Source organism: Aptenodytes forsteri, unplaced genomic scaffold (genome assembly GCF_000699145.1).
Source record: "Aptenodytes forsteri isolate BGI_AS27 unplaced genomic scaffold, ASM69914v1 Scaffold236, whole genome shotgun sequence".
Lineage (NCBI taxonomy): Eukaryota > Metazoa > Chordata > Aves > Sphenisciformes > Spheniscidae > Aptenodytes > Aptenodytes forsteri.
Window position 1 is genome coordinate 3,273,528 of NW_008794456.1, and position 13,174 is coordinate 3,286,701.

The 13,174-nt window shown below is 54.9% G+C and overlaps 1 protein-coding gene across 1 annotated transcript in view; it reads right to left on the reverse strand.

The window, feature by feature from the left end:
• RNF24 (ring finger protein 24) overlaps positions 1–13,174 on the reverse strand; it is a 25,582-nt gene that overhangs the window by 5,350 nt on the left and 7,058 nt on the right. The window contains exons 2-4 of the mRNA XM_009290728.1: positions 9,476–9,625; positions 2,608–2,650; positions 1,745–1,786 (exon numbers count right to left, since the gene is read on the reverse strand). Coding sequence (XP_009289003.1) covers positions 1,745–1,786; positions 2,608–2,650; positions 9,476–9,618 — 228 coding nt within the window. The 5' untranslated portion in view covers positions 9,619–9,625. The remainder of the gene's footprint in view (positions 1–1,744; positions 1,787–2,607; positions 2,651–9,475; positions 9,626–13,174) is intronic.

Consider the following 13,174-nt stretch of genomic DNA (forward strand, 5'->3'; position numbering starts at 1 on the left):
GATGGCGAAAACCCCCCCCCCCCCTTCCTCCCCCCCGTGATCCGATTTCCAGAACCGCTTACTGTAAATACCAAAATCCAAATGCCCAAAAAGGGATATTTGGGAGGGAGCCAGAGAAAATCCTTTCCAGCCTTTCCCGAATCCCAGGGATGAGCGCGAGCTGCCCCATCCCCTTCCCCGTGGCCCCCTCCTCCTCCCCCTCAGTGTTTGGGCTGGGAAAGCTGCGGAGAGCTGGGAGCAGAGGCGACGGAGGAGGAGGACGGAGGGAAACCCCCGCTGCAAGTCACCTTAATGCGAGCGGAACAGAAACAGGGGTCTCGAGCAGGGGCCGCTCCGTCCCTCTGCCGCCCTCCTGCCCGTGGGATTTAGCCCCTCGGCTGCAGGGAGCGGAGAGTGAGGAGGAAACGCGGGACGGGCTCTTGTTAATTAAAAAAAATAATAATAATAGAGGCTTATAAACAAACGGAGCTGGCATTTAACAGATGAGCGGACTTGGGTCCGGGATGCGGGTGGGCATTTTTGTTGTCAGTGGGGGAAATAAATCCGGCCCGCGGCTGAAGCAGGGGGCTGGAGCAGATTCCTGCTCAACTTCAGCACGAAAAATGGTCTGTAAATAGGGACACACAGCCCCAAAACAGCCTGAAAACCTGCGGAGAACAACTACTGCGTTTTAAAGCTCAAGGGGCGGGTAGGTAGAGGCGGATGAGGGTAACATCGTTAGTCCGAGACGTGTTTCAGCCTCCGGAGATCCTCTCGACTCGTTAACGCAGGGGGACCCAGCGAGGAGCCACCGCTGTGCCCACATCGTGGGGACGGGGCAGTCGCTGGCGCAGTTCCCCCTGCAGAGTTTAAAGGCAAAGTCCGCTAGGGCTTTGCTTTATGGCTGCCGCGGGCTCTGCCCTCCTCCCGAATCCGAGGAGAAACCCCTGTGGTTTTGGGGCCGGGAAAAGGGGGTTTAATTCTTAATACGTCCAAGCGGACACCCCCTTTGCCTGCCTCTTCCAGCCAGCCCTTCTCTGCAAAGCTGCAAACCAGGAGCGCGAGGGGCAGAAGCCTGGGGAGCGTGTTTATCTTTGATTTCAATTAAATCCCGGCAGCGTTTACTCTGCCCGAGTAACGCGGCCGGCAGCGATGTGCTGGATATCGTCAGGCTCCGACGGTGGCGAGGCTGAGCGGGGCTGGAGGGGACGTAACCGCCAAGGGACACTGTTTATACGCAGCCCAGCCTGCGTATAAACAGGTATTATTGGTGATACCAATAATGCAGTAAATAATACAAATAATAATGCAGTAAAGAAGAAGAATGCAATAAATAATAATAATAATGCTGCAAGAAATAATAATGACGCAGTAAAAGCTAAAGGGGACCCAGGAGGAGGAGGGAGATGGCTCAATCCAGACCCCCTTTGCAGATGTGCTTTTACCGGCTGCATTAACAAGCAATTAGACTTTCTGAAGGAGAAAAGCGGCGTCGGGGAGGGATGGAGCTGCCGGCGCAGCCGTTAACCTGCCCCCACCGTGTTCCCTGTACCGGGGAGCAGAGTAAACCCCGGCGCTGGCAGCAAGCGGGCAGCGATGCCGGCACACCCAGCTGTGCGTTTTGCTCCTGAAGGAGTTAAGTCTGGGTTTTTGCACCTTCCTACCTGTGCCAGGCTTTGCCTGTCCCCCATCCCCTCCCCAGCGTGAGGAAGAGGAGGGTGAGGGAGTCTTTGCCGCTACGCTACCGCCCCAGGGACTTACTCACCTCGTGTAGGTTCAGCTCCTTCACCTTTTCCTTGAGTATAACCTGTAAGACAGAGAGCCGGGGTCAGGACACAGCTTTTGCCGAGAGCGTTCGCAGCAAACACCTCCGTAAACGGAGATCCCATTTAGCGTCCCAGTAGAACTGGAAAGCCCCAGTGAACCCGGCACAGCCACGGAGCCCATCAAGTCTTCGCCCCTGTGCAGGCACAGGAGGAAGGCAGCGCTGGCACAGCTGTAACCACTAACACGAGGACCAAACCCAGGAGGTCTCCTCCCGAATTTAAACCTCCTGGGCTCCTACGCTGTGCAGCGAGCGACGCCGATCTCTTGGCTGTGTTTATTTTAAGGAGGGCGCCGGCGCGTGTGGGCGCATGCAGAAAGCAGCTGGGTTTGCTGAGGTGACGTGGAGGTGTTCCCTACGAGAGCCCCACGGCTGCGGGTGGTCCAGAGCGGCCGGGTCCGAGCCGGGGAGCAGATTCGGACCCCACAAAACATCGTTTGATTGCTGGGGAAGCGACGGCATTACTGCTCGCCAGCGGGAAATGAGGTGAGGGCTTGGAGAGGTTGCCCAGCCGAGGTGCTCCCGGGGTGGCCACGTCCCCACCGCTCGGGGACCTCGTCTGAAAACGCGGAGACCTGCAGACTAACAGGGCGAGGGATGCTCCCGGGGTGCCCAGCTGGCAGAAAAAAAATTAAATCAGCGGGGACAGAGGTTTGCCCAGGCGTTAACAACGCCTCTGCGAAGACCAAAGGCCTCCCACGGAGAAGAACAGCACGAGGAAACCTGATGGAGTGACTGCTCCAACGCGGATTTGGCACTAAGCAGAAGGGAGGAAGACGACAACTTACTGGGCATCATCTCACCTGTTTGTAGGCGTAAAGCTCTTTGTGTGCTTGATGTCTGAGCCTGCAATCAAAACAGGGAGAAACGTGAAGACAGGCAAAAAAACCAGGATTACTGTAACACCTCAAACGTTTCATTTCCTTCCTTTCCAGATTTAATTCTTTTTTGTGTAATTTTTCATTTCGGAAACGAGGATGGCCACATGAAACGACGCATTTAAGCAACAGCCAGCCCTCCCTGTAGCTGGGAAGGCAACGTCTCCATCCAGATGCACACAACCTCCTCCCCTTCGCCTCTTTTGACCTCCCTAATTTTCCACGCAGACATCACCTGCGCCGTTAAGATCAGCAAAAGCTGTTGAGTAAATCAGGAGCCGCCATAAATACCCCCAGTTTCCAACCGCTTCTGCTGCCAACGATTTCTAGACTGGACGCGGCACCTTTTTCCAAGCGATGGGTATTCAGACCACAGGAAAGCTCCGCTCCCAGCGAGGATGGGGAAGGAGACCTCCCCACTCAGAGGTCTCCCACCGAAGCCCCCCGTCATGCTGCTTGGGCGACGCTGGGTTCCTCAAACACAGCTTTATCTTCAATTATAAGATCAATCATCCTGCTTCTGCCTCCCAAACTCTCAGGAAGAAGCATGCAACAAGAGGTCACCCACCCGGCCGAGCAAGCAGAGGACAGCTTTTTGTCCGAAGACGACACCGGAGCAGGAAGCTTTGGAAGAGAAGCAACGGGACGTCTTCCATCTCTGGCCTCCTATCGCAGGGGGCAATTTAATCGCCAGAGAGAACGAGCTGCCAAAAACCGCGGGAGAATGAACCCGTGTCTTGGGATTTTGGGGGTTCTTCTCAGGAGAGCAGGCGGGGGTGTGCTGCGTTCAAGCACGGGGTGCCAAGCCCGTGCTGACCCAGGGCGCTCCCTGCCCCAGGGAAGGAGCCGGGGCCGTAGCTGACGTGGCGGTGGAGCAAAATCAGGATTATCAGCTGTTTCCCGCCACCTACCTTTCAAAGCACTGTGCTCAGCACAACTTTGGGGGTTTGGGCGGGGTTTTTTTTTCCCCCTAACCCTAGCATCCATTCCTGGAGCAAATCAAGGGGTGGAGATGGAGGGGATGAATCTATTCCAAAAACGCCTGCCGCGGTGGGAAGTCCAGCCGGCGGCAGCAGGAATTTGAGGCCACAAGCAAAGGGCCGGTCCCGTCCCCGCCCTCTCCAGCCTCCCCTCTCCAGGAGGCACGGGTGGGAGCGTTTGTCCCCGTGCCTGGGGACCGAGCCAAACAGCAAACACACACACACACACACATCACATCCCTCCATAGTTTTCAGTTCAAACTATTACTAATAAAACATCTTTCCACGGCAGAACCAAGCAGCAGCCCATTTTCCACAGCCCGGCGGAGCGCCCTGCAGGCACCAGCTGGCTGGAGAAGCCCATTTTGCTCCTAAAATAAATACATTTAAAAAAAAAACCCAAAACCAACTAATACTGCTTCTCATCACAAGACATGGCGTTTAGTGAAGTGCTCTGAAAACTCAAGAGGGAAGCCATCAAGGCTAAAGAGTTGGCCAAGGACTTTTAATACGATGTCAGCGTGTGTCTGCAGCGCTGGGACAGCCACAGGAATATTTTCCCCAGCCAGCCTCCAGTGTGATTTCAGATGGGAAACCCCCTTGCCTGTAATTTCGCTTCTCCGAAAATACTCTGGGGGCTGTCTCAAACCCCGGCAGTTTCACCCTGAGCTCTCAGAGGCCGCCTGATCCCGCAAGGCTGCAGCGGGCGAGTTATAAAAATAGGAAGTAAAAATACATCCCTGTCCTTTTTGCTCAAAAACACCCCCCCGAAAATGTCGCGAGCCTTAAAAGCCGAGGAATGGGTAAAAATGCACCTTAATGCTGCAGAGAGAGTTGCAGTAAGTCAGCTCCTGAGCCCCGAATTTAGCGGGGAGCCATCCCTCCTCCTCTAATGATGCTGCCTGGCAGGGAACCTGCCTGCAGAGCCACGGGTAGAATTGCAGCAGGCAGGAAGGAGAAGGCTGGGGTCGCATCCCCCCGCCAGCGACCCCCAGCAGAAACAGGAGCAGAGGATGCACAAACAGCAGAGAAAACAGGATGAAACCGGCCCGATCCGCAGGGATCCCGGCGGCTGGGAAACCGGTTATGAAACACAGATGGGGCAAAGCAAGATGCATGGCTGAAGACCGCGTACGAAGGGAAAAACCCTCCCAGCACGGGGAAAAAGCATCTGTCTTATGGAGCACCGAGCGGTGGCCGAGGCTTTGGCCCCGATGAGCCAAAGCCACCGGAGGGAAGGTGTCGCGCGGAACAAGCCCAAGCATCTGCGGACGCGGTGGAGGCATCTGGACCAGCGATGGGGAAGAAGCGACCGCCTGGCAAATGGATCCCTGCGGCTCCGTGCTGCCGGAGGAGCGCGGATGCTCAACGGCATGGGTTGGTGCTGAGGTATACGGGGAGTCTTTGCCAAAAAAAAACCCCCCACCTCCCTGAAGGTTACGGGGAACGGCATGAGCACATCTGGTCCCGAAGCGTGCGAGCTCCGTCTGCTCCTCCACGCTTCCCTTTCAAAGCCAGGATCCTGGGCCAGATGGATCCTCGTCGGACCCAGCACAGCTGTCGTAAGGAGACCCCGGATCCTGGCAAACGTTTTTCCCCGTCGGACCCAGGGCTTCATCCATCTCGTGTCAAGAGCTGTGACTCCGGAGGAATTTCTGGCAGATGGCTGATTTAGATAAGGGACCACACAGCGTCTTAAAAGCCAGCTCATGGCTGGAGACCGCGTGTGCGCGCACGCCGTCACCCATCTCCGAATTTAATAACCGCCTCTTGCAGATTTTGTGATCTCTTCCCAAGCTTTCCACGCCTTCCAAAGGAAAGGGAGCACCCCGTTTCTCTGGGCGACTCCGAATCATCTGTAGCAAGTGAACGACTACGGGAATAAAATGCAGAGGAAACAACTTTTTGCAGGTTTACCTCCGAGATCTGCTTATTTGACGCTTTAGAGTAGAAAGAGCAGAGAGGTGCCAGCGCTGGCTCTTTGCCCCGCCACCGCATCGCTCTCCCCAGCCCGGCTGGGCTCCTTGGGCTCCCCAAACCCAACCGCTGCGTTTGATCCTGGCAGGTTTGAACGCAGAAGGAAACAGCCCTATTAAAAAAAAGAGCTTTTTAAGGGCTACGTGCCCTGCGCCCCCCGTAGACTTTCAGCCGCTCTAGCCTGGGCAGAGACGGACCCCGTGCAACCGGCAGCAAAGCACGGGTAGAGAGGACGCGGCAGCGTTTACTCAGGGCGAGCGTGCAGGCCGTTCAAATGCTTGGAAGGCACGGCGTCGCTCGGTTCAGCGTCCTTCTGAACGGGGTTTTAGGGGACCGAAGGCAACATGAGGTTATTGCTTTCATTAATTCAGCAGAGATCAGACACAAATGGCTGCCTGCAACGTTTCATTTCCTTCTTCTTCCCTTTTTTAATTTTTCCAAGCAGAGGTGGCAGCCGCGAGGGTGGGACCCGTGGCTTTGTACCGGAGTGGTCTGCAGTGGCAGAAGAGCTCGAGATTTGCCTGGACTGCGCACAGACAGAGATGATCTTTGCTTTGCTTTTGGCCGAAATTCCTATCGGACTCCATTTTGAGCCAACCCGATTAAAAACGTCCCTTCTGCCTCCCGTCAGAGCGGGCAGCGCACTCTGCACTGACGCAGTTGCGAAGCGCAGCCCAGGCGCTCTTCTTCTCCAGCGCATCCCTTATTTAATGCCGTCAGCTCTGCGATTAGGGGTAAATACACCAGGTATTGGCTCTTCCACGCTCCGGATGCCTCCCCAGCCGGGGATGTGGAGCAGGGCTGCATGGGATGCTCTGATCCGGAGCAGGCGATGAGAACCAGGGCCCAGAGGACGGTGTCACGAGCTCCGCTCCTTATTTGCCAAATATTTGCAGATGTGTGAGTCACGAAAGAGGAGGGAGAGGGAGAGGAGGGGCTGCGTTGCCTCTGCCCCTAAGCAGGGCCTGGGGAAAGCCACGAGCCCCTGTTACCGGCAAATAATCCCCGTGGGTGCAAGCGGAGCCCTGGAGCTGCCGACAGGTCCATCCCCTCCGCCCTGGGTCGGTTTCTCTGTGACGACACAGTGCGATCCATGCTGCGTCTGCTTGTTAAATTAACACCTCTCTTTTATACAGCCTCCAGATGTAATCCTGTATTAAAGCCACTCATCTCATTGCAGAAGGGGTCAGGAATGCGTGGGGTAATCCAGGAGGCTTTAGCAGCTGGTTCAGGAGGGGGAAAAATTCAATTTAAATTCAGTATCTTACTTTGTATACCAAATCCTCCTGCCGCAGGGCTACGGGTATTTGCTTGCTATGCAGCCAGGCGCCAGCAATGCTTCGGCGTTAAATGGCACTGAAGGGGAGCGACACGGCAAACCCTTCCTGGAACAATCATTTGGGATGCTCTGCACTGGCAGGCACGTGGTCCTCGTCCCGCTGTCCGTCTGCAAGGCTTTCCAAACCACGCCGAAGCTCAAGCTTTTATATCCCGCGTAAGCTGAGATTACACAGCGAATTCAAAGGAGGTGGATGCTCCTGGGGCACGTCGGCACAGCTAATACCCGTGGCATGGCGAAACCCTCCAAAACGAGGGCTGGAGGATTCTGGCTTGGCACCGTTTCGCCAGTAATAGAGCTGGGGGCGGTGGTTTGAAGAGCGATTCATAGAGCCTCTATAGAGTTTAGGGCTATAAAGGGATCATTAGATGATCTAAGCCAGCCTCCCATCTATCATAGGTCGTTAAATAGCACTTCGTTACTCCTGGGAATGGGAGCCAAAACGTCTCCTCCAGAAAGGCCCTCTGTCTTGATTTAAAGACATGAAGAGACGGAGGACTTGCCACTTCCCTTGCTGGCTTGTCTCACCGGTTACTCACCCTCCCTCTCTTACAACACGCCTCCAACTTCTAAATTTAAAGATTTTCTGGCTTGATCTTCCAGACATTACTACTTGTTATTTCTTCTTTGGGGCAAAACACACCCAGCAAGACCCGGTGCCCAGGAAAATACTCTGAAAGTCCAAACACCTCTCCATTTTGCAAGCGAGCCATACAGATTCAAGCTCAATCTGGGCAAAACATGTCCTTGAGCTTCCCAAACACCGTTTGTCTACTTTTTTTTGCATCCCCTCCCACTGGCGTCCCAGTTAAAATGCGAACACTGGACACAGATGCAACATCCCAGCACAAACCTTGTTAACATCGAGCACCGAGATACAAATCGCCTGGTCGGGGATGACCCCTCGATCTGTTTCTGCCTTGTCTGCCGGGGTGGACAGAGGCATTGCACCTTCGAACACCCTTTTCCTGTGCGTAATTGCGGGCGAAAGTGAAGATATGATGCCCAGGCAGCCCAAATCACCCCTCGGTAAGCCTGGGTTTGGGCTCACCTGCAAGTGTTACAAGGTTTTGCTTGGTACAGAGCTGAAAATAGGTGGAAATTATCAAATATTTAGAAGGTGACACTGAAATCTTGCTTCCCTGGTCTACAACAGCAGGACAAAACATTTTCAGCACCCTCTGGATAGAAAACCTGGTGGGACTGGCTGCTGTGAGCCAGCCAGACACAGCCTCCGCGGTGCAAGAAGAGACCAGGCGCCTGCCTTACGGGGACAGAGGGAGAGGACGCGATGGATGCACGGCTAAGCAGGGAGCTGGGGCCATCCGAAATGCCAGAGGGGAGGGAAAGGGGATGGAAAAGCTCTTCTGCAACTCGGCAGGAGAGCTCTGGGCGCACAGGATTTCGGCAGCCGCTGCCGGCAGAGCGATGCCCTCTGCTCCCGGCCACAGGGAGAGGTGCGACCGGCCCCACATCCCGGGTTATCAGCACAACGTGCCCCCGTCACCGCCTCGATTCCCAGGCACCGTGTTCTTCCCCACTTGCCTCTCTCTTTCCCTCCGGCAGGAAGAGTTTCTTCTCTCAATTAGCAGCCCAACTCTCCCCCCAGTGGCCCATAAAATAATTAAAACAAGCCCCAAACTGGAACAACCTTTAACCCTCCCGTCCCGCTCCCCATCGTTCAGATTAACAAATCAACTCTGCATCATTAATCTCTAAACTGCGCTGTTGAATGAGCAATTTGTGTACAATAACGAACGGAGCAGGTATTAAACATTTCTTAAGCACACAGTACACAAGTTACTCATTAAAGAGGAAAACGTGTTGAAACATTAAGCAGAAAGCAGGAACCATAAAACATCCCCCTTCCAGTCTTTTTGAGAAGCCAACCATGTTTTCAAGCCTGTTTGAGCGTACACATAAGCATCTCTCCTGTTTTTAAAGCGGGTAACGTAACTGCCCCGCGGGACTGGTAGCTCCAAGATGTGTTGGGTGTTTGGTACTCACTGTGTTTGCACTGGGTGTGTTGGCTCTATTAGGGATGAACGTTGGGCTGAGCGTGACGATGGGGGAAGGTTAAACCTCTTTCATGGGTCACATCGGTTTGGCAAGACACGGTGGTGCCATCCTCGTTTTGGGATGGAGGGATCGGTGCTGGGCCACCCCCTTAGTCTTTTTGAGAAGCCAACCATGTTTTCAAGCCTGTTTGAGCGTACACATAAGCATCTCTCCTGTTTTTAAAGCGGGTAACGTAACTGCCCCGCGGGACTGGTAGCTCCAAGATGTGTTGGGTGTTTGGTACTCACTGTGTTTGCACTGGGTGTGTTGGCTCTATTAGGGATGAACGTTGGGCTGAGCGTGACGATGGGGGAAGGTTAAACCTCTTTCATGGGTCACATCGGTTTGGCAAGACACGGTGGTGCCATCCTCGTTTTGGGATGGAGGGATCGGTGCTGGGCTCGGTCTGAACCGGGGCAGCCGGGGAAAATTCCCTTACCTGATCAAGTAGCAACAGAAGAGCAAACTGAGGATGAAGACGAAGATGGCCGTGCCGAAAACCACGATGTATATGTTGAGAGGCAGGTTCTGGAACCCGATGTTCGGCATCCTGAAACTGTAATGCTGGAAGTCCGAGCTCATGGGTAGGCTGCGGAGACAGGGAGAAAACACATGGACGTGAGGCTCCTTCGGCAGCACGGGGAGACCAATGGCCCCTCCAAAGGCAGGTGGGGGAGAAGGAGAGGGCAGCCGGCAGCGCTTCCTTCTCGCTCCTCGCCCTCCAGGGCGAAGGCATCCTTGCCCGAAACCAAGCCCCCAGCTCGGCAAGCCTGACAACAAAGCGGGGCCGGATCAGCCGGGGCTGGGGTTTTTCTTCTCCCGCTGCGAGCTGCTCCTCCAGCTATTTCCCCTCTTCCTTACACACGCATCGTCCTTCAAGTTAAACGCTGCATCGGACGGACAGCGGGGATTTGCATCCGAGCAGCCCCGACTGCAGCCAATGCCCCCGAACCCTCATTAATTAGGCCAAAACATCGAAAACAGCCAGAAAGCCTTGTAGCAAGGAAGGTTTTTCCTCCCTTCCCCTCCCGCGGTTTCCAAAATCGATTCCTCACTCCGTAGAAATCCCCCCTCCAAAACCATCGAGCATGCGCGTGAACCAGCGCAGGTTCAGCACGCTCCCAGCGCGTCCCAGGCAGGACGGACAGGGCAAGGACGCTCCCACGCCATACGGCAGCGCCGCTGGGAAATTATAGGGGCCATAAACGAGACTTGGTTTGTTTTTTCCACGCAAGATCCGGGTCGGGCGGTTTAAGGGCGTTTTCGCAGGTTTCAGCTTTGTTCCTTGGTATAACCCCAGGCTGCTTCCCCCCAGCAAAACCCCGAAGCACCGGCGAGCGGCAGCAAAGAGGAAGATGCAACAATTTTGGCTGTCGACGTACCACGTCTCCGACACGTGACCAAAACCTCCCTCCCCTCGGAGAGACCCAGTGAAGCCACGAGCAGCTGCCTGGGATAACGACTTCAGCGTATGATCTCTCCCATGATTTTAGTTTTATCGCACGGGACGCTAATATTTTACAATAACCCTCGCGGAGTGTTTGTCAGGAGTCGGGTGGAAAACCAGCCCGATATCTCTGTACTGCCGTAAAAATCCCCTCGCTGCCGTAATGCCACATTAATACTCAAAACCCTGAACTGGAAAGCACATATTTATTATTGCTTCTTATTATTCCTTTCTATCACAATCACTCTCCGAGCCGTTCACCCTTGAATGATCACAACCGTCTCTGGCCAGGCATAAAGTTCACCCGCCCCCAGCTTAGAAAAGGAAGTTAAAAAATACACCTTGTTTTCCTTTCTGCCCACAGGAGAGGGCTGGACGCACAATTAAATTGCACAACAAGCACGGAAAGTACCTGAAGTCTGGACCCCGTTTCCCAAATAAAATGACCGAGGGATAACAAAACCCTCCCCTGGACCGGGGAGTTTTCAACGGCGCCTTAATTGCACGGCTCCCAGTTTTTGCACGGGGTGAGAAGACGGCGGGGAAACCACGGGACCCGAACCCAAACGTGCCGGGGAGCGATGCTCCAAAAACCAAAGCATCCTCTGAATGTCCTGCTCCTTCTCCAAGCAGCATCCTCGCTCCCGCATCTCCTTTCCCCCTTGACAACCCTTTTTTGCTGAACCTGCTGGGCTTTCCTCCATCCTCCCATCATATACGCATTGCTCGTACATACACTGCATGCTCCCCAGCTGCTATGCAGGGAGCAGACTCACCGTACATCCCAGCTGCTTCGCCGGCACTAGCCCCTCGCCCGCACCCTCCTCGCGCCCCTCGCCGAAGGCAGCATCTCCGCCGGCGCCGAACGCCCGCCCGAGAGCCTCCTCGCTCCGGCTGCTTTCGGTTTCCTCGGCTCGCTGGAAGTTTCGAGGCGATTTCTGGTAAAAGCCTGGATTTGATTAAAGCCTCCAGAGACCAACACGCATGTTCAGAAACTCTCCCGGCCAACGTGGAAATGCTACAAGAGCTCGGGGGGCCGGCACACCCCCCCGCGAGCACTGGTGGGGATGGGATTTTATAGCACAGCAACCACACGGCAGCTCACACGCCTCCACCAACGCTTGCTCCGCTCAGCTGAGCTGTTTTGCTTTGCAAATAAATTAAAAAAAGCCAAAACCAGCCCCTGAACCTTTGTTCCCGGCTCCAGCAGAGTTAATGCACAGCTCAGCGTCGCTGCGCAGGGTTGGGTTTGGTTTTCATCTCCGCACCGTTTGCTGGGTCAAAGGGATTTTAGACGGTTCAGGGATTCTCCCCTTGGTCACGCTCACGCGACAGAGGATGTTTTGGCTGAAGGACAAGGCTCCGGCTGTCCCCGCTCACCCTCAGGCTTGTGTCGACAGTCACTGGCGTTGGCCAAGGTCGGCCGGCTCCAGCTCCTCAACCACCCAAGAGAAAATCAAACGTCCTCCATCTAGGAAAGCCTCGAGTGATTTTTTGCAAGGAAGGAGAGACCACTCTTGGAGAAGAGGCAACAAAACCAACCAGCACCAGACTACTATTTTTCTTTCCTTTACAACTCCTTTAACTTGCGATGCTCTTCTTACCAGAGCCGGGGGCTTCCCTTCAGCTCTCCCACCAGGAGATGCCACAGCGGACCAAGCACAAAAGCAGAGATGGCGGGTAAGGAGGACCCAGGCTGGATTTAGGGCAGCAAATCTCACTGAGCCAGAAAAAACTCCTTATGGTCGTGTCCAGCCGGAGCCGTGCAGCTCTTCCACCGGTCCCCATGACCTCGGCCGCAGCTACAAACCATCACAGCCCCCGGCAAACAAACGATCAGTAGAAACGGAGCTCCGTCCCACCCACAGCATCCTACTCTCTTCTTCCAACGGTACCACTTCCCTAATATTTTGCCCCAAAAGGACGTCACCAATGCAGCCGTCACCTACCTGCCAGCCATACCGCAGGGTCTCAGCCCACTGGGGACAACCCTTCGGTCCCCTACGGTGCAAGTCCAGCGAGTCCCACACCAGATTCATCCAACCCCTGCGTGAAATAACCTCCTCCACATCAGAGCTACCCTGGTCCTCCCTCCCTCCTCCTGCAACAGCTGAGAAATGTTACGGCAAAAACCACGGAGGTTAGAAGGAAAAAATAAGTTAGCCTGCACAGGATCCAGGAAACTGTTAACTTTAGGACTTCAGTGAAATCTGATGATTTTAAGCAGCCAAGCTTTGGGGTTGGTTTTTTTTTTTTAGGGGAGCGGGGGGGAGGAACTGTATTTTAATCTGCTTCAGATTTGTGAGAGCGCAGCCAAAAGAAATAAAAAAGGAGCCGTAAAGAAGGATGAAAAGTTTCTGGTGCAGAACAAAAGCCTCCCTGTTGCTCTCTCCGTGGCCAAGGCATTTCAGAGCAGGCAGATGCCCCTCCTGGGGCACCCACCGCCCCCGGCAGGTCCCCGCAGCCCCCGGGATGGGGGGCATGAGCTGCCCGGAGGAAAGGGGGTTGGTACCGCAGAAACCTTACAGAGGGGAGGATTTCCCCGGGGCTGGATGAGACCCTCTCTGCAGCGTACGGTTATGGGGGGGGAAGATGCCGACTTGCTCTTCATCTAAAAACTGAACCGGCTGCGATGGCAGAGGCGAAGCGGTGGGGAATTTGGGCTGCCCGATGCCCCATTTCCCATTTCCC